Here is a 21,141-nt window from a genome sequence, read left to right as displayed (position 1 = left end):
AGAAGTCCTCTAAATTCCACTCTCAAAGCAATTATGTCTATACCATCCCTCACACGCTCTGGCCTGTTGCCTCTTCTCAACCCCTGATGACATGACTGCCCCAGCAATCAATGTCAGCACTCAGCATCCCTGCAGCTGCAAGGATTTAACTCACATCTAATCTGAATTGATTTTTTGGCAATTTAAGTTCATGACTTCAAGTCCTTCCTCACACAGATATGAAGAGCAGAAGATTCTCCTCCCCTTTCATCAGCTTTTATGAGACTGTCATCATCCCCACTTCAGGCTCTCTCCCTTCAGCCTGAATCACTGTAATTCCTTCAGCCTTTCCTTGGAGCTCAACCCTTTTCTTAGACCTCCCTGACTGTGGTTCTGCTTTGATTTTCCCCCATTACCTCAGGTTTTCCTCTAAGAGCAATGTCCAAAACACAACATGCAGCACTTCAGTTGAAGCTGTGTCAGTGCTGAAGGAGCACTTTGAATGTCCCAAAGGGACACAAGCACAAAATATCAGGAGAAAAAAGATCTTCCCTCTGAGCAGGGGCACATGTGAAAATGTGCACAGGGTGGAGAGGAGTCCCATGGGCAGGTACAAATACATAAAAACTATTCTACAAAATAGAACAGAAAATTTAAATACATACACAAAGAGTAAATAACGAGTATTTACAAGAGTGAATAAAATCTGCCTCAGTGCAGCATCTTCTCTCCTGTGTCACACATGGCATCTGCACCTCCTTTTCACAGCACTGAACTGTTCCTCACACCAGTTCTCCACATTCCCAATTAATTATATACAGACCTACCAGCATGCAGCTCAACAATAAACCCATGATTCCTTTCTCTCCCTCTCTATACAATACAAGCTCTGATTCCTCTGGTGCTTGGTTTCTACCCAGGTGGAGCCATTTATACACAGAGAGTACCCTGACATATTTTTTGGGGTTCTCTATCCCAAAAATAATTCCAGATTTATTTTTTTTTCCCAGTGACAGAGATATTGGTGAAATTCCTCAGCAGGATGTGCCTCCAGTAAAGGCTGGTTAAATTGTTCTGGCATTGGAAAACCCTGAGGCAGCTGGAGAGGGAGATTTTATTTTTGCCTTTGTTGAAAATTTATATTTTTTATAGCTGTCAAGAATCTAAATCAATTGCAGTTTTACAGAAAAGATAAACTCCCTCACCCAGACAATCTCTATCCCAGCCTTTAGATCTGCACCACAGGACATATTTCATATTTTTTATTAAGTACATATTGGATTTATAGAAGAGAGTAAAAAAGATTAAAGATGAATTCTTACAAACCAAGCACAGGTCTGGGAGGGCTATTTTGACAGGAAATTATGAGCATTATTTATTTATTTTTTACTTTTTTTTCCCCCTAGCAAGTCAAATTTAATCTGCTGTCCAATGTCTATTTTTTTCCTTGCGAGATCTTTTTTTGGTCAATGAACTCTGTCAATGCTCTGTAGGAGCTGAATTTAAATTGTTTTTCTCAGGCATGATGCTGACAATTAGCTTAACGAAGTGACAGAAGAACTCATCAGGGCTTTGGGCGAGCCCCAGCCCTGTTGCAGAAGGTTCCTCTTGGCACTCTGGAGCTCTCCCCTTGTTCTCTGCTCCCTCCCATGGCAACGCCAAGGGAAGCTGTGAAAATCCTCATTTAGGGAAGGAGCAGCTCTGTTGCAGCCATATCCCACTTGCACAGTGACACTGGGGCTAATGTTTCACAGACTCCCCGAACCTTCTGGGCTGGGAAGGGACCCACAGGAATCACCCAGCCCAACTCTTCAGCAAATGGCTCACACAGGGATCAAACCCACCGCCAGCAATCCACGCTGGTTGTCATCCCAAAGTGATAAAATCCCATCACTGTCGGTGCTGGGGTTAAAATCTTTGTTTTTGACAGATGGTGTCTTGGGGAATGGCCACTGGGCATTTACAGAACCTCCTGGTTTGGGTGCTCCCAGCAGGAGCCTGCAGAGATGAGGCTGCAGGCAAACCAGAGTGGTTTCAGCTCCAGCTGAGCTCAGCAGGAGTGTCAGTGTGTAAGTGCTGCTCCTCGGGAAGGGAAGTTTGCTCACACTCCTTCCAGAGCAGCTGCAGAGCTGGATGTTGTAATAAAACATCTCATAAAATGAAGGAGGGCAGCCAGTGCCAACTGCTTGGCCTGACCACGGAGCCTCTCTCTGCTGCAGAGACAGGTGACCATAAAGGCATGGTAACTTCTCTTCTTTGCGGTATTTTTGACCTTGGAAAAACCCCCCTGACTGATGGCTATTCCATACAGCTCAGCTTGTTTTAGGGTAATAAACTCTGCTTGTTCTCCTCATGTAGGTTTATGGTCACCATATCTTTTTATTTAGCTCAACATGGAGTTGGGTAATATAAAAACTGGCCGAAACAGTCCGTCACAAAGATTTAACTTGGCTGAAACTGGACTTCACTCCCAGCCTAGCTGGTGAAATATCTGGAAAACCTATGTGACCTCCAGCTCAGAAGAGATGACCAGACCAGGTTTGCAGCTCGAGGGAGGTTTGTGAAGTTAGGAGAAGCTCAGTCAGTGCCTTCTGAACCTTCTGAGGCTCCTCTGACGTTTTGCAGGGAGCACAGGTCCAGTGGCACTGCAGGTGGCAGCGAGTCATTTGGGAGCTGCAGAGCTTTGTCTGGATCCCCAGGTTCCAGCAGCAGCCTGGTTATGAAACACACCAGGCAAGCTGCAGGGCAGTGAACTCCTTCCAGTTCCACTCAAGTGAACATTAGAAATACAATCCCTCAGCTGTTTGCTCTTTTGCACATTGCTAGAGAAAAATAGCAGCAGATTTTAGCTACAGTCTGTGAGCTAATTGAATGCTTGCTAATGAACTAAGGATCAGAATGTAAGAGGCTAAGGTTAAAGATTCACTTCTGTCTCATCCCCACACCTATCCCCCAATCTTCTGCAAACTGCTCCCATGGAATGAATGCCCTGTAAAGTAGCTTCACTGAAAAGGTGAAATACTTTCAGCTTGACATCATCTACAAATACCATAATATGCTTTGGGTTTATAACCTAATATTTTCCTGGTTGTGAGCCAGTATCTGGGAATCGTGAAATACTTTTTTTTCCCCTGACTATATATTAGAGGAATGATAAGAAATCAGAACAGAGCTTAACGCATATTTGTCTTTCCTTCTTAGTGCCTCAAAAGAATGCTTTGCAAAGGAGAAACATCTTTATCACTCACCTAGATGCATCAAGGCTTCTTTGTCCCAGGGCCAAGTTGCCACTCCAGCCAGCTCTTCCTCAGAGGAATTGGCAAAAAAGATGTTGAGGTGTGTGGATCCATCCAGTTTGAGAATGTTCTTAAGTTCATTGACATCCAAGTATGCCCTGTAGAAAAAGAAAAGCATTTTTTTTCCTAAAGGTGACACAAAAGCAACAGAACACTGAAGAAGTGCTGCAATCCAGGCAAAGGTCTTATAATACCCTGCATATCAATCACCTGAAATGTTTTAATAACCCACTCCCAAACTTTGATTACTTTGCATTCATGTAGTGAATCTCATCTAAAACTTCAGACCATTGATTAACTAAGGCCACAAAATCCAAGGTAAATACATAAAGCTGTCCACATTCTCAAGATAAGTATAGGAATCTATTTATTATGAATGTAATTAACCAAGCATTATGGTCAGTAAATCTTTTTACACCAGCAGTTAGCTTGCACATTTCCTCTAAGCTGTTTGTTGTTGTTACCTCTAATTTTCCTTCACAATAAGAGGTTGGCACCACAACTGACTCCAGCTCACAGAGCCACTCCTTTAGCACCAGTGGCAGTCACTGGTGCTGAAATCCATGAGGCCTAACCCTGACATCCCATAGCTGGTTGGGAATTGCTGTTCCCAAAAGGAAAAATTGTGCCAAGAGGTTTCCTTGCATGAGCTCTCCCCAGGAGTGGTACCTTAACATGACATAAATTCCTGAGGCTCCTCAGGTCCTCCCAGGGTGAGCAGCATTTCTCCTTAGCTTTTGGGATGCCTGGAAATCACAGAGCAATCTGTTTGCAGGCAAGCTAAGCCAATCCCTTAAGCTTGACGGCTGTTGGAGGTACTTTTTGCTCCTTTAAAGGAGTAGATTTTCTAATACTGGAATAGAGGAGCTACTTGCCAGTGCACATGCCATGCTGCCACACTGCTTGCACTGCTCCAACTCACAGTAAAGCTGGAGAAAACAAAATGTAAGATTAAACCCATTGGTTCTCTGTTTCCAGCTCACACTGGCTTTTGATATGAAGTGTTGTGATAAGAGAAAAGCCAGAAGGGGATCATGTTGTGGTGTCTTCCCTTGACAAGAGAGAGGGATCACACTGAGCCAAGCATGGTTCAAAGGGTGTAAGGAACAGACACCACCATGGCCATGAGCAGGCTGATTCCTGCTTCCTGCAGTCCCCCTTTGTGAGTGTGCATGGATGTGTGCAAGGCTCACACAGCTCTCCCAGGCCACACACCCCCACAAGCTCTGAGAAGGGTTCCCTGCATACTTTGCAAGGCTTTTGCTCCCAGAAGGGTGAAGAAAAAAAGGGGGGAGCTGGCTCAGCACCAAGATCTTTTTGTCCTTCCCCGGAGGACTCCCAAATGGAAAACACATTCATATTTCCACAATAGCTTCCCCTGCCACTTGCTGAAGTCACTGCCTCCAAAATAGATCATGGCTGGGTGTCCCCAGGCCCTGGCTGACTCATGGAGGAAGATGTGCTCTTTGGGGACACCAGTGGAAGGGGATGTTTCCGTTCCATACGGCGTTTATCTTCCAATCAAATGGGGGTGACGTCCTGAAGGACAGGTCAGCACTGTGACCCTTTACACATTTCTCATCTCTCCAGAGTTCTCAACACATCCATGGAAAGTACACAGAGCTTCCCCTTAGCTCCTCAAGCTTGTCCTGCCTGGATCTGCACAACTCTGAGGCTCTGCTCAATCTACTCCCAGGATCTTCTTTGTGCCCTAGAAAGCATCTTTTCCAAGCATGGGCTCCTACACAGACACATCTATGGAAAGTACACAGAGCTTCCCCTTAGCTCCTCAAGCTTGTCCTGCTGGATCTGGACAGTGCTCTGAGGCTCTGCTCAATCTACTCCCAGGATCTTCTTTGTGCCCTAGAAGACATTTTTCCAGCCATGGGCTTCTACACAGACACATCCATGAGCAATAGCTTGAAATTACATGTGAGAACTGATGTGCACTTCCAAATATTCTCATTGTGAGAGCACTGGGGGAATGTGTGACAGGGGGTGTGACCATGGGGAGGGGACAGTGTGTGCCTGCATCCATGGCAGCATCACTGGCAGGGAGCAAAAGTGTAAGATACAATGTGGGAGTGATGTGATGCTTCATTCAAGAGAGAGGGGCAGAAACACAAGCCCCTAGTCTGATAAGAACAATGTTTATGTGTTTGTATCCCAGTGGGAAGGAAGGTCCTGCTGCCTGGACTGACAGTGCTGTTGGCTCTGGATGCAGATGCTTTATGCACATGCAAATCCCTGTAGGAGTAACCATAATCCAACTCCCCTCCTGAGATTACCATTTTTATCCTGCCTCTTTCCCCATGGCTTCAAATAATCTAAACTAATATTTCTTTATTCTCAGCTGTCTCTTTGCTTATCGTTTACACAATCCAATCCCCATTTATCTCCTCAGTGCATGGCCACAGTTGCTCTTTCTCTTCCATACAGGCCATGTGCTCCAGCATCCAGGGCTACATGGATTATTGCTGCAAAAAACATCCAGAACAGACAGCATTTAACTAATTGGCCAGTGATGGCAATGCTTCACTGAGACTGGACTTATGCCTCATGTAAATCCATCCTACTAAGTCCTTTGGACTGGAGTTTCTGATATTTCTCTGACCACTTTTCTCTGCTGGCCAGGGAAAGGCTGTGAGTGAGCAGAATGCATTCAGTGGTGGAAGATCAGCATGCCAAGAGGATTTTTAGCAAAGGATCTGCCCGGGTGTAGGTGTCAGTAGATCATGCTTGGAAGGCAATAAATGCAAACTCCTTCATGGAAGCAGCCAGCAACCCCCAGCACGTAAACATGCCCGAGCCCTGGGAATTGTGTGTGTCCCTGTGTGAGTGTGCAGGAGCAGAGATGTGAGCGTGGCAGTGAGGGCTTGGACCCTGCACACACGTGAGGCAGACAGGAGAATGTGAGGAACCAGTGTGTGCGTGTGTAAGAGATAAAAACACGAGCTGGAATTCCTTCCTCTCCTTCCTCCCCATGTTTCTAATAACCTCCCATCCCTATCCATCATCGCCACATTCCTACACTCAAGGAGGCATAAATTAACTACTTTTGCAGTTCATGTCCAACTCCGTAGCCGCAGGCAGCAGACCAAACAGTTACCAGGTCAAAACAGCTTTCAGTTATTGCTTTGGACTAGGCTGACTCCCCCCTGCTCCCTTATCAGCCCAGACTATCTGACCCAGTGCAATCTGTGAGCGCTGCTTACACTTCTCAAGGTTATGTGGGTCCCCTGACAGAGGACATTATGTCTGTCACATGGGCTCGTGCCAGAGAGAGCCAAAGAGCCCAGCCTTTCCTGCACTGCCAAACTCACATTTCAAAGACATGAGTGCAGTCTTGGAAAGGGATCAAAGCCTTCCCAGCTGTCATTAGAATATTTCCTTTATGCATCTCTCTGTCAGTGCCAGCAACATATTTAATAAAATTCATTGGCTCGAGATGGTACCTCCAATATAAACCTGAATGGGGGAACTGTCAGGGCAAGTCTATGTGGAAAACAAAACAAAACTCAAAGCACAACAAAACACGTGTAATTCCTGTAATGGAAAAAACATACGATGCTGTGAGCATGCCTTGCTGGAGAAAGCCTAATGAGCCTGTTAGTGCATCATAAAAGGTCTCCTTTGCTGGAATCTGTTTTAGACATAGAAATTCTATGGGCTGTTTAAGGCCATTTGGGACACCAAATCATATCAGGCAATGCTCACATTCCCACCCAGATCTTTTCATCGACTTATTTGTTCAATGCACAGTTTTTGTTTTCCTTTTCCCTCTACTGCAGTGCAAAGAGCCCTCTGAAACTGTTCTGTGCAGCAGCTCACTGTTATCCAGTGAACCCCAGCCCCCAGTCAGGGATATGGATCCCATGCAGTGCTCCAGTTTCAGCCTAATGGAGGTTTTAGCTCACCCAGCAGTGTCTCTCCCATCAACCAGCCCAGCCCATCAGTCACCCAGCCATTATCCCCATGCCTGTCTCATCTGTCAGACCCATTTCCTGTCCATTTGGGCTGTGACTGTCCCCAGGCAATGAGGTGAAGCCCTTGGCCACCAGCCCCACCTGCCTTGGGAGCCACTGTGAGGAGCTCCCTTTGCTGGACCCGAGCTCCACATCCAAACCCAGCCACAAACCCCTCTGCTGAGCCACAAACACATTTGGCAGTGGCTCTTAAACTCAGCTGATACCAGGTTTGATCATATTAAATCTAGTTTTGGTGAATAGAATTGAGCTCAGTTTTGTTGAGGGTTGGCAGCTCTTCCTCCTTTTCTTCTAGGTCAGAGAGTGGTTTCCCCAAGTTTCCCAGATGTAGCTGAGCTGCAGTCTCCTGCACTCCTGGTTGTTTTTGCAAGGAACACAGAGTCTTCCAGACCTTATTGTTAGGAAATTTCCTACTGTTTGCTCCCAGTTATTCTCTATTTGCCTTTGTTTTGTTTTGTTTTGTCTTGTTTCCTTCAAAGACAAGTGTCACTTTACAGCAAGAAAACAAACAGGGTACTTAGGAGATTATTTGTAAGATCCCATCCAAACACAGAGTAGAAACTTTGCTATCTGTTCACTGTGGAGTATGGTTTGCAACTGCCTGGTGAGCTTGTTAGGAACTACATTTCATCCTTAAAAAAATCCAACCAACAACAGCCAAAAACCAACAACACTTCCGGAATTGGGAAGTCAGCCTCAAATATCTCAGTTTTCAATACTGACACACAGTGTCCTATCCTTTACCTACTGGGTTCAGCACATGGCAGGACAGAGTAAATCCGCTGGAATCACAGGGACCCAGGGAATCACTCTACTTCCCAAGACTCCTAAGCAGTGTCAGCCCAGGCCAAACCAGGGTGGATGGTTCAGACAAAGAGAAAGCTTTGTTTTGGACAGCCCTGGAACAGTCTCTCCATCAGCCTGCGACAGACCCTGGTGTGATTCCCAGCATGGTGTGGCTGACAGGTCCCAGTGGTGTTCCCTGTGTCCTTCCAGGTCCCATCCTGGCCCCAGGGTTCAGGGGAGCAGCAATGACCACAGCAGTCAGTGTGTGCACAGGTACCCAGCACGAGCACACACTGACTGCTGTGCCCAAGGTTTCAAGGTGCAGTGCACACCTACAGGTTCTCAGTATCTGCAATGAAGAGCAAGAACAATTTTGAGATAAAGTATATTCTTCCTGAAGATAGTGGCAAGAGCCACGACTGCAGCAGCACTGAAAGCTGACCTTGAAATGGGGCCATTTGGCAGATGTGCACAGCTATAATTTATCTTTTCCTCTTGTGATTTCTCAGTGCTGGGTGGTTAGACAGCTAACTGCCCTTTTGGAGAGGCGGTGCTGATGCCAGTGTGAGAGCTGCCTTTGCCCTCTGTCGTAGGGTCACAGACAAGTGAGTCTGGAAAGGATGTCCAGAGACCACGGCTGCCAGCCCTTCACCCCCAAGCTAAGGCATCTTCCTGTGTCACCAAGCAAATTTTTATTTAGCTCACTTAAAGCCACACATGACAGGGACTATGTCACTGTCCCAGTAACCTGCAGCCCTTGTTTCAATTCCTTTATGGTCAGAAAGTTGGTGTTTTATCTAAAGGTCAGGCTAAATATTTTTTGCTCTATTAGAGGAGTATTTGTGCCATTCAACCACTGACAGGGAGGTTGGATTCCCTTCTGCTTTATCAAACCTATTACTTATTTGAAAGCCTATATCTCCTGTACATCATTTCATTTTTAGGCTAAAACCATCTTATTTCCTCAGCCTTTCTCACTGCTTTTAAGACCTCTGCTTGTTTCTGATGCTCTTATCTTCACTCTCCACATCTTTCCCAAAGGCAGGTCATCAAAAGGGAACACAGCCCTCAAGCTGAGAGTTTATCAGTGCCATGTAACTGCTATGTTTGTCCTGTCTGTCACCTCCAACCTGACACAAAGACACAGGAGAGGTTTCAGACCTCCAAATATTTCTAACTTCTTTTTTATTTTTTTTTAAAAGCCCGAAGTGTTACAGTCTATAAAAACCTGTATAAAAAAAGACAATCTACAAACTCTCTTTAGCAGTGGACGTGCAATAAAATTTGTGTCTGACCTGCTGTTAAAGATTTGCCTTTGCTGGCAAATTCAATTTTGCTCCTCATTTCAGGCGGATTGCCATAAATCATGCGCAGCAGGAAGCGTGCCTCATCTACACTGAGTTTAGTGTTAATTTAAGACACTGGTGTAAGTGTAGTAAAAGTCATGATAATTTATTGATAAAGGTATAAATCTTTCAGTGATTGGGACAGAGCCTGAAACAGAGCAGAACCAGAATCCTCCAAGTGAGAGGCTTCAGGTCCCGGTTTAGATCCAGATCATTGCCCGTGTTCACACTGAAATCCAAGTGTGCAACTGTAATTCCAGCCACATCCAACCCAGGCAGTTGCTAGGTCATGTCCACAAGCATAAATTGCAAAGCACTGTCAGCACATGCAGGCTTGGCAGCTCTGAAAGAATTCTGGTTTATCTGCTGTAGCAAAATGTCCTCTGCAGGACCCACATCTGATCTTCCGTTACAAGAGAGGAGAAATGTTTTGGCAAAAAAACATAATAACGATAAGGATCCAAGAAAAGCCACTTAGGATAATTGTTCAAATGTAAATCCAGCTCCTTGGGAAGGTTTGTAGCCCCTGCTGAGCTCTGTGTCACCCTGTGACACTGTTCATGCATTCAGGTGAGCCTGCTAAACCTGGACCAGGGGTTTTTACATCACTGATAGGTTTTACAGTTAACACTGACCCCTAAGCAAAAAATAATGCAAAATAAAAGCCAAAGTGGCTATAAAACTTTGGGTGTTCATTGATCCCAGGTTTCCCTTTCCCAAACTGAAATAATTCTACCACTAGGATATGACTCAGGCTTTACTCACCCAATTAAACAAATATGTAAAAAAATTATAGAAAGAAAATAGGAACCTTGCTGTACAAAATATGGGAATCCTTTGGGCCTGGTTTTTCTTTATCCTGCAACAGAGTCTGAGACCACTTCCTTGTTTGAAAGTAGAGAATTTTTACAACTGTAAGGTTATCAATTTCATTCCATTTGCTTTGAAACCTAAGCTTTCCAGCAGGACAGTACTAGAAATACACAAATTTCTACTGTGACAACAAATCCATAGGACTGAGAGGAAAAGGAAAACACCTGATACATAAAGGAAATCATTTGCTGTTAAGTTCTAAAATCAGGATTATCATCCTAGAACACTAAGGGTGCATCCCTGCCCAGCCCTCCCTGACCTCAGAAAAGACTTTAAATAAATGGTACAGCTTTATTTCATGCAATCACTTAACTCCTGGAGGTTGTTCATGCAGGATCTACTTAACAGGCTGAACCACAGCAACAGGCTGGAATAAATTTGGTGCCTTGACTACTCCAGACTTTGTGCTGGGTCCTCTCTTGGTTTGTTCATGTGAGCCTGCACTGAGCCAGCCTCTGGGCTGCACATAAATACCAGCACTGACTGTGATGTATTTGGTCCAGTGTAAATCTAGAATTAGAGCAAAATTTGATTCTCAAACTGCAGCTTCAGGTTCAAATCCAAAATCTCAAAGGAAACATCAGTTGAAACGACCAATTTTTGCCCAATTTCTGGCCAAGGCAACTTGCTTTTTTAGAGGAGGGAGGCGGGTTTCCTTAGATCTCCACAAGGATTCTCTCAAAGGTTTGTAAATCCTTGCCAATTCCTTCACAAACCTGGGCTCAGATTCAGAAGTACAGTGAAAACAGATTTTTTTTTTTTCTTTCCCCCCCCCTCCCCCGGCACTTCTGCTGCTGGTTCTGGCCAGGATAAGAAAGAGCAGAGGCTCAGGGAAAAAGATGATACAAAAATTTTCAAATGTCTAACATGTTCTGTCTGAGCTCTGGGCAAAATCTTGGGATGGCTCTTCATGTATATAACATTATATGTTCCTTCTCTCTCTTTATCCTTCATCCTTCCAGGCTTTACTGCCCAGTTCTTACACCCCACCTTTAGATAACTTTTACATAAGTTTAGAAAGAGTTGCAGTGCTACAGACCATAAATATCTGATCACTGAGCCTTCAGATTTTGGATTTTGCAGGGTCTACATCCAAGAGTGGAGCAACTTTTGAGTTCCCTCAAGCAGCAAGAATTGAAAAGCCCCATTCCCTTGCATGACCATAACAAATTACCAAGCTAAACACAACTCCAGAATATACTACAGAGAATAACCAACTGCACAGAACTAGGAAAAGATACTCTGGCTGGCCAGCTTGCAGGGAGAAAAAAAAAATAGAAAACAAAGGGAAAACCTTGGCAGAGAGAATTGTGATCTTACTGTACAATTAACTTCTGAGACAGTGAGTAGGATTAAAGGATGGAACATTTCATTTAAAACAGCAGAGCATTCTGAAGCATATATGCACATTTCACAGGCCTTTGAAATCAGCAAAACTGGCAGGTTTATTTGTTTTGATTGTCTCTTTTTCTTTCTTTTACAACTTTGGGATTTTTTTCTCTTCTTTTCAAGACTAGAGCCAAATGACCCATGAGAAATATACTGTAATTTGCCTCTTATCTATCCCTCATCTCCATCTGATATTCCCTCTGCCCTGGTTACCCTGATGTTTTTCCAGACTCTCCAGCCTGAACCATTGTAACAAGGAGAAAAGTCAAACCATAAAGAGGGAAGTAGCATAAGGATATTTTCAGGAACCTGTTCTGTTAAAACAGATTTCCTTTGCCACTTCATGAAAACCTCTTTTGGCTGCAGCCAGCCTCATTCACATACACAGGAGAATTTAAACCCATAGAGGAAGGTGTATAGATTTCAGGCTAGTTTAACTCTCACTTGTGCTGCTTGGCACTTGCACACTGCTTCTCCCCTCTGGGCCTCAGAAAGCTTCCTAAACATGAAGAGAGAAATTCCATTCTGGTCAAAGCCCTGACACCAGCCCTGCGCTGCTCCAAGCCCCATCCACCCACTGAAGTGATGCTGAAGCAGGACAAAACCCCTTCTGCTGGGCCTCCCCTCAAGACATTTTACCATGAGTGAAGAAGTCATGAAATAGGCAAACAGAATATTTTTCCTTGTCTTCTGAATGGGAAAACTGACAGCAAGGATTAGCTCCTCTATCCCTTGAGCCTGCATTCTCTGATAATATGGATCATCTTTCTTTTAAATAAGTGGTGTCCTGTGTTGCAGATACTTGAAGTTTTCTTCTGGTGGCCACTAATCATACTTTACAAGCCTTCACTCATATTTTACAATCTTTGGCTTGTACTTCACAATCTCCAAAAAAGTCCTGAAGGGCTGGTGCTCCGCAGATGGAACATCAGCGCTCCCTACAACGAGCTGGTCCTTCCCAAATCCCTCAATTTCACCATTCCTGAGGACAAAGCAGCACATTAACTTCATTCTTGTGGAATGAAGGCTCTGCTTTCAATGAGGGAGCAGCCACTGTTCTAATATTTGGCATCTACCACCTCTCAACCCAAAGCTTTCAAGAACAACCAACAGATATGGGCACAACAACACTGCAAAACAGCTCAAGTAAGGGACATTTTGGTTTCAGTCAACCTGATTTTTTTATGAAAACACCAGAGATCAGGAATGCATGCCTGTCATAACTCCATTGAACAGGGCAAGAGTTAGGTAGAGCCTCTGTAAATGAGAGATCTAGAAGAAACTTGTGATTTAAGACAGACTTTTCTTTAACTATGAGACTAACTCAGAGCAACTTCTATATTAATTTTTTCCTAAAAAATTATAATACTAACACTCAACTCCAGCCTGTCTTCCTCATCTCCATCCTAGGTGAGGCTTGAGATCACTTTTGCAGCCTGCCCAAACACCTGCCTTGCTGATGTGGGAGCCACAGCTGGAGTGACTTTGGTTTGGCACTTCTGGAACACTGGGAATGCTTTGTGTCCCCTCTGTAGAGTGCAGGAAAGAATGGAATTACCCCACAGACACAGCCCTGTCCTGGGCTCCCTGTGCCCTCTGCCCTTGCAGTAGCAGCATTTTGTGGGTGGGATGGGTCAGGATCCTGGGTAGGCTCCGTGGGTGACATATGTGGGAATATTTGGGATTTTTGGGATTTTTTTCACATATTTGAATATTTGGGATTTTTAGAAAGCAGCACAAAGGTCTGGGTTGGGAGCACTGTGGCCATGGGGTGCTCACGGTGCAATTACTGCTCCTGCAGGAGGGGACAGTGGCACTGTCCCTGCCAGTGCTGCTGGCACTTTAAGGGGCTGCTCCTTCAGCATCTTCCCTAATTACCACACAGCAAAAAATGCAGGGTGAAAAAAGAACAAGACCAAATTCTTTGCTCCCTTCATACCAGTTTTTGACACTAATCCTCCCTGCACATAAACCCCGTGCCACAAAGGCAGATATACATTGAGATTGGAATGAAGAGCGACTTGGAATCAGGCCGACATCAACACAAAAAAATAAAATAAAATCACATAAAATCACAAAGGACCTAGCATGTTTATTGCAGATCCTTCTGGAGTTGATGGGCCAAAATAACCACTCCAAATATGCAGCTTGCAAAACATTCCTTTTGCTTTGGAGATGCCGCTTCTTTTCTGTTTTCATTTTTACAACTCACAGACTTCCAAACCTCCTTTCTTAACCTCCTGGCAGGATTGTGCACGAAGCGGGTCCTGCTGCAGTGGGAAGACCATCAATGGTCTAAGCCAAATCTTCCTCTTTCGTGAGAAAGAAATGAAAATCTGATTCAAATGAGGCTGGCTGAAATTTCCTCTTATTTCATCTTATGCAGAAAAGTGTAGGAGACACCCAAGTGAGATCACAAAAATGATGGAAACTTCAGTTCAAGGAAACCAAGTGTCCTGCAAGAGAAGCCTCACATTTTCAAGGTTCAGGAGATTTTTTATCTCTGTCACAACAAAGGAATTATATTTCTCTATTTGGTTTCTAGGGAGTTTTTTTCAGGGGATATTGATGGATCATAACAATAAATCTTTATCTTCAGCTGTGAAGCCTTGAACACACTTTCTAAGGAAAAGAAAAAATTGAATAGTGAGATGCAAAGGACTACTAAATATTATAAGATTTACAAAAGCTGGTTACTCTTGTTCTTTCTCAGCCGTGACGAGATTACAAGGAAATAGAAAATGTCAGTCGTTGAAACAGAAATTTTACATGAGAACATTTACCTTTGAAGTTCCCAGAATCCACAGTCAATTGCCAGGTGATCTGGCAGAAACAACAACACACCTGCAGTGAAAATAGTTCAGAGTTGCAAAAAAAAAAAATATTGCGGACAGTGTATTTCCTAAAGCCAACTTTTTTTTTTTTTTTCTTTTAATTTCTACTCTTGCTCTCTAGGAAAACAGAAAGAAATTAATAAAAGAGCAGGAGAGAGATGTAGTAGATCATACCTTTGTCAAGGAGACTGCTGGGAAGCAAAACATGCCAACAGCGTCTGTAACAGACACCACAAACATAATGAACTCCTTGACATTGAATTCCTGTCTCTCATTTCTCTCTGCTGAGCAGGAGGAAAGATGTAAATGAGCATTTTCCAAACACTCCAGAACTTTCAGAATTTCTGGGTTTTAAACCTGTGCAGGACCCACAGTTCCTGCACAGATCCCTGGTGCTCATTTGTGCTTCCCAGAGTGGACAGTTCCTGAACTGGAGGAAGTAGCCAGCAGAAAATCAGCAGTGGGCAGCAGCCTGAGCCAGTGCTCAGGTCAGGAGTTGGATGGAAGGACGTTTGGATTTCCTCACATATGGATCTGCTAACGTGTGTACCAGAAAACAGGCACTATCAGCCCAAAACACAGGGCTGATTGTAAGCGTTCCCTGGGGGACACATTTCCCCGGACCCTGCTAAATTGGACTGGCAGCTTATGAAACACACAGCTCTGATCCAGCATGTAACTGTAAACTATAGGAAATCATACCCATATATTTGGCCTTCAGACACGAGTGCAGAAATTGCCTGTTTTGGCACCAAAGCCTGTGGATCCACGTGAATCAAACCCAGACCTCTTGCAGAGGGCTGTAAGAATGCAAAGATCTGTTCTCCACTGCCAAATGATATCACAAGAGGGGGAATACTCTAATTCTCCTTAATGGCAAACTTCTTGACCAACTTTTGTCCTGATCCTGACTGCTGTAGACAGGCCATGCAGTTTAATTTCTCCTTAAATTTTCACTGTATTTGCTCATTCAGCCACACATCAGCTTTTGCTCTGGTTTGCTCCTGTAATTTATTGGTGATGTGTCACTAATCACTTCTACAGCACTTAAGATCTCAATGGCTACAAAACCAACTCTGCAAAGGGTCCAGCAAAAATTGCAGATTGTCATTTTTGCCCCTGCACACAGACCCCAAATTACACAAACCCATACTTACAAAGCCTTTGTTAACATGAGATGTTAACATGAGATGTCTTACACCTCCCTGTGATGGTCAGAGGGAACTGTTATGAATTCCCTCACTTCCACAACTCTGTGCCAGCCCAAGCACTTTGCAAAACCTGACATCATGCCTTATTCAGTTATGGGGGAAGAGAAGGCATCCTGCAAGCACTACTGGACTATCTCCTCATGATGGTTTTATAAATCGAAAACTAGAAATTCTTCAGTTATTGTTCCCAGCAGGATATAAAAAGAACTTTGTGTCTGATCAAGATGAGAATAGTTGAAGGTTTGAGCCTGAATTAAGACATAATCACAGAGTCAATTAAGTTGAAAAAGACCTCTGAGGTCTTTAAGTCCAACCTATGACCAAGCACCACCTTGTCAACAACACCATGGCCCTAAATTCCACATTCAGTCTTTCCTTAAACACCACCAGGCACAGTGACTCCACCACCTCCCTGGGCAGCCCATTCTAGTGTCTAATCACCCTTTATAAATAGGACATTTTATAGCACAAAGACGAGAATAAATCTATCCCCAAAAGTAAATCTGTCAGAAGAATTCTGAGCGTATGAGGAGGGAGCCAGGAACTTGCAGCCCTTTTCTGAATCAAATTGGATGCAGGGAGGGAAATCAAACGGTACAGATTTCTCCAGGCAAACTGGGAGAAACACTCTGATGTGTCTGAAGGAAGTATTTTACTCTGTGTTTGGAAGTTTATCATGACTGATCAATTCTGGAGGAATTAGTGAGTGTGTTCTGGGTTTTGGCACTGACACAGTCATGGTAAAAAATGCTGGAGGCAAAAGGGAAGTGATTTTTATAATGCTGTGAACTGTTGCCATCAATCCTTTACCCAGAATATTTCTCCTGCTCACTCCAGTGCAGTTCTGTTCTGTAGGAGCTTTGCTCTGAGCTATCACCCTTGGTCTCAGGGAGGCTCCCAGCCTCTCATGTTCTCTGGATGGGGAGATCCAAGCCAAAGACCAAGGTCTTTGGGAGTTCAATCTTTCTGTGGACTTCAAAGAGCTTGGGATATGCAGCTTAGTCCAGGCAGAAAGCACAACATCCATTTGGAACAACATTATGTACTTAAAAATAGGAAATGTGGAATTGTTGTTAAGGAACACAGCATGATGGGGGAGCCTGATGTGAACTGTGAATGAATTTGGATTCCTGCTTTTGGGCTCTAAACTTGGTGCTCTAAATCCTAGTGGAAGGATCTACCTTTTCCCAGCAATTATAAAGACTTTTAAGATTTAATTCTCTCAATCATGTCTATACCTGCAGTGAACAGATGGCAGGAACAGTTCCCTAAGGAACTGAGAAACAACTACAAATAGCCAATGCTCATCCTCAGCTCTCAGTGCAGTAAGAGTGACACCTCACAATTTGGGAGGAATCAGCATGAAGGCAAAATAAAACCCCTTAACCAGAAATGCCAAGCCCAAACTTATTCAGGTGTTTTGAATAATATAAGTTTATGCAATTATGACTATTCCTCAGGCATGCCTGTGTTTGCCTCCAGATCCATTTTCAGGGATTGAGGACAGGAATAGAGCATCATCAAGATCATGGGAAACAGGAGATCACAGAAAAATGTTGTTTTGTAATTGTTCTCAGCCAGTTGTGCAAACCTAAGCAGTTCAGATAGTTTGGAAATATTTCCATTCTCTCTCACACTCACGTGAATCAAACTAAGCTCTGGCTTTTCTGGTGTCTACCCACATTCCCTAATTTAGTGTAGCACTCTTTATTTACTTGAAATTAGTCACCAGTTAATCTCTCCCTGTCTCTTTTTCAATTTAAAAAATCAAATTAAGTAATTAAGGGAACACAAAGCAATTTAAAGCAAAGCTTTTCACAGTGTAAAGGGGATTTTGATACCCAGACTCTCCCAATAGTCAGTGGATCTTTTCTTGGCTTGGGATGTAACTCCCCATTGTGCCTTTGGAAGGTGCACAAAAAATGTGCAGATGATTACAGTGATGGGTCTATTAATTGAAATCATCTGGATTTTATGATATTAAATCAATGTCTGAGTTCTGACTTCAAAAGCAGCTTTAATTGTCTCACTCCTCTTTTCTCCATGCTCCCAAACCTGTCGTCTTTGATACACAAATATAATTTGTGAGTCTGACAGGGCCACCAGTCTCATTACATTGTATCATGGAAATTAGAAATGAATCAATAAACAGAGAGGCAAAGTCCTGATCAGCTCCCTCCATCCACACATGTGGAATGCTTCACATTTTACCCCTAATCCCATGCCTGATCAAAATGAAATGTCTCCAGGGTCAGGAATGCCTCCGCTTCCTTTTGGTATTTAATCACATCTCAGAAAAGCTGATATTTCATGTCTATGTGTCTTATCTTCATCCTCAGTACACTTTGTGCTGTTTAATGCTGAAGAAATAATTCAGCAACATGTTTCATGTGATGGGGCAGATCCTTAATGGAGGAGAAATGCTGGCATGGCCCAAAGTTACAGATTAAATCCCCTTCTTGGCATATTCATTTTTACTGTGTCTTCCAGCATAATTTCAACATGGAATTTTCCTGACATAAATCCCACAGGTTTCCCTCTTCCCCTCCACACCACACTGCGTAGCTCTGTGTTTTGGTAAATCTCATCTATTAATAGTTGCCCTCTGTGGCTATAAAAAAATACCTCAGTAGTCAAAAGGCAGCCCTTGGTAGGGAGCAGCTGTGGATGCCTGAACACACACAGGACCCAGCATCACACAGCAAAGCCCTTTCTTGGCTGCGTGTCAGAGCAAACCCATTAAATATGGCCATGGAAAGCTAATGGAAAAGGAGCCCCTTCCCTGCAAGAGGGAGAGAGAGACTGGCTCCAGCACTAGGCTGGAGAGCATCAGGGTATTTCCATTTTCTCACTGACATTTTCTTTTTTCCTTTTTTAACTCAGCAAACCCCCTCCCGTGTCTTCCTCACTTCGCCCTTCTGCCAAGTCCCAATAAAATCCTGCACTTAAAGAAACAGGACAAAGACGTCATCACAGCGAGTAGCAAAGGTTGCAGGGTAAATTTTAAGGTCTACTCTATCTTTTGTTTTTTTTTTTTTTTTTGATTGATTTAACTGATTAAAGCATTTCTGCTCTTCCTGTGCTTTCAGCAGCATCCTGGGTAACTCAGGGGAAATTCAAACCAACCAGCTGTGATCTGTATTACAAAGTCGAGGCTGGAAATACAACACAAGGATGTTGATGGGGCCATACTGGAGAGGGTGAAAGGAGAGGAATATCGTCTCCTGCTGAAGTGACAAAGTGCTTTTATGTGCTGGAATAAGAAATACTCAGCTTAGCAAAAGATACAGGGAATTGCTCCTCCTTGCTGGTGCTGCAGGGTACCAGTCCCAGCATGGAGCTGCTGGTGGGTGATAAAGGAGCCTGTGGCAGGACTTGTCCCCAGATTTCAACTTGAATTTTCATTTGCATGAACTAAAGTTGTTGAAAATCCTCAATAAGTTCTGAATTTCAGGGTTATCCATGAAAAATGTACAATATGACAGTGATGAAGGGAAGGGAAGGGAAGGGAAGGGAAGGGAAGGGAAGGGAAGGGAAGGGAAGGGAAGGGAAGGGAAGGGAAGGGAAGGGAAGGGAAGGGAAGGGAAGGGAAGGGAAGGGAAGGGAAGGGAAGGGAAGGGAAGGGAAGGGAAGGGAAGGGAAGGGAAGGGAAGGGAAGGGAAGGGAAGGGAAGGGAAGGGAAGGGAAGGGAAGGGAAGGGAAGGGAAGGGAAGGGAAGGGAAACCAGGATGGGGCTCTCCACACTCCCAGCACACCCGGCCTGAGGCTGAAGGAACTCACAAGCCCAATGCCACATAAATTCAGTATTTTGCCAATTTCTCTATAGAAATCTCACTAAGATAAATTCTCCTTGCAAAACTGATGGGAGTGATTTGAAAAACCAAGAGAATCTTGAGCTGGGAAAGTTGACTGCCACAGCTTCTCAGTGAAGCCCACAATTTATTGACACAACAAGGTTATAGAATGAGAAGCAAATTTATTCTGTATTATCTACTGGCAATGTAGCTCCAAAGATGCATTTTGAGGCAGCAGAAGGAATTTTACTCTCCAAAGCCTTGTAACTCAAGCCTGCTGAAGCTGCCCTCACACAAATCAGTGATGACACATCTTTTCAACATCTAGGGCCAAAATTATTTTTAAAAGCATTGCAGGTAATTGCCCACTTCTCCCATTCCAAACCACTGCTGTTTCCACTCTTTTACCATCACTGATGTAACCAACGAGTGTCAACAGCAAACATGGGCTGCTTCTGCAATGACTGAATTAATGGAAATAGTGCATTTCACAACAAGCAGCTCACCACAGTCAATGGCCATGGCCAGATCTTTAACTGCAATTTACAGGATATGTTCTATATTTCCAAGGTTTCTTATATACTACTCAAACATCTGGGTACCTTCTAAAATAATTGGTCTGCAAGGTGTGGATTTTATTGATCTTTTTCACTGGGGTGGATTGGCCACAAGAGTCTTTAAAACAATGGTAGAAAAAAAAGCTGGTGCTTCTGAAGAATTTCAGAAAGATCAAATTAGGCCAAACCCTCTAATTTCAGTTTCAGTGGGGTCCCTTTTTAGTAGGGGTCCTTTTAGCAGGGTCCCTCCTTTAAAAGAGAAAGGAAATTAAAAATGAAAAACAGCACTGGGGAGAAGTTAAGCATGTGCTTCAAACCCACACATGCCAGGAAATTTAGAGTTAAAGGTGAAACTCCACCCTAAAGAGTTCCATATTGGAGATATTTCAGTGAACAAACGTAACATGTTCTGAAATACAAAGACCCAGTAGGGTGCACTAGGTATGGAGTTTCAGCCTTCACTCCAAATTTCCTGGCTTTTTGGAGGTTTATTAGAGTTTCATACCCCAAGCATTTAAGTACTCCAAGAAGTTTCCTCAGTGCAGCTCACCCTGATCCTTTTGGAATCTGAGAGCAAGCACTCTGATGGTGTAGCCACCCATCCATTATTAATGAACCCAAAAACAACTTCTTGCAAATTTATGGTAATTTGGAGTGCTGAAATTACATGCAAACTAGGTAGTCTCACTTGAGTTACCCTGAGAAACTTCAAAATTGCAAATCTACTCTGAACCAAACAGAAGGACTGGATTTCATTGACCCCAGCAGAGCACATGCTCCTAATCTTCCTCCACAGTATGTGGGTGCTGGAGCTCTGCTCCAGCTACAATGGAGCAATCTCAAAATTGCTTCTGGCAGCAGTGGCTTGTATGCCTGGTCTAAACCCTCTGCTGTGCTATGGGGTGGGCATGTGTCCATCCTATTTAATGAATCTGCCTCTAAGGGAGGAAATGTGACAGTGGCTATCAGCATCACTTTTTTTTTACAGTACAGGTTTCACGAACACCTTGAAAATATTGAAGGGGTTCCTGTATATCTCTGTAGCCCTGACAGGTCTGTTTGAGGCTCTGTGTCACCGCATGCCCTTAGA

At 43.8% G+C, this 21,141-nt stretch overlaps 1 protein-coding gene across 1 annotated transcript in view; it reads right to left on the bottom strand.

Annotated features, from left to right (window-relative positions):
* PAPPA (pappalysin 1) overlaps positions 1 to 21,141 on the bottom strand; it is a 175,419-nt gene that overhangs the window by 120,557 nt on the left and 33,721 nt on the right. Inside the window, exon 3 of the mRNA XM_059486423.1 lies at positions 3,228 to 3,373. Within this exon, the coding sequence (XP_059342406.1) occupies positions 3,228 to 3,373 (146 nt within the window). The remainder of the gene's footprint in view (positions 1 to 3,227; positions 3,374 to 21,141) is intronic.

The sequence above is a fragment of the Ammospiza nelsoni genome, chromosome 20 (assembly GCF_027579445.1).
Source record: "Ammospiza nelsoni isolate bAmmNel1 chromosome 20, bAmmNel1.pri, whole genome shotgun sequence".
Classification (NCBI taxonomy): domain Eukaryota; kingdom Metazoa; phylum Chordata; class Aves; order Passeriformes; family Passerellidae; genus Ammospiza; species Ammospiza nelsoni.
Note: the sequence above shows the minus strand (reverse complement) of the source record. Positions and strands in the feature narration are given on the sequence as shown.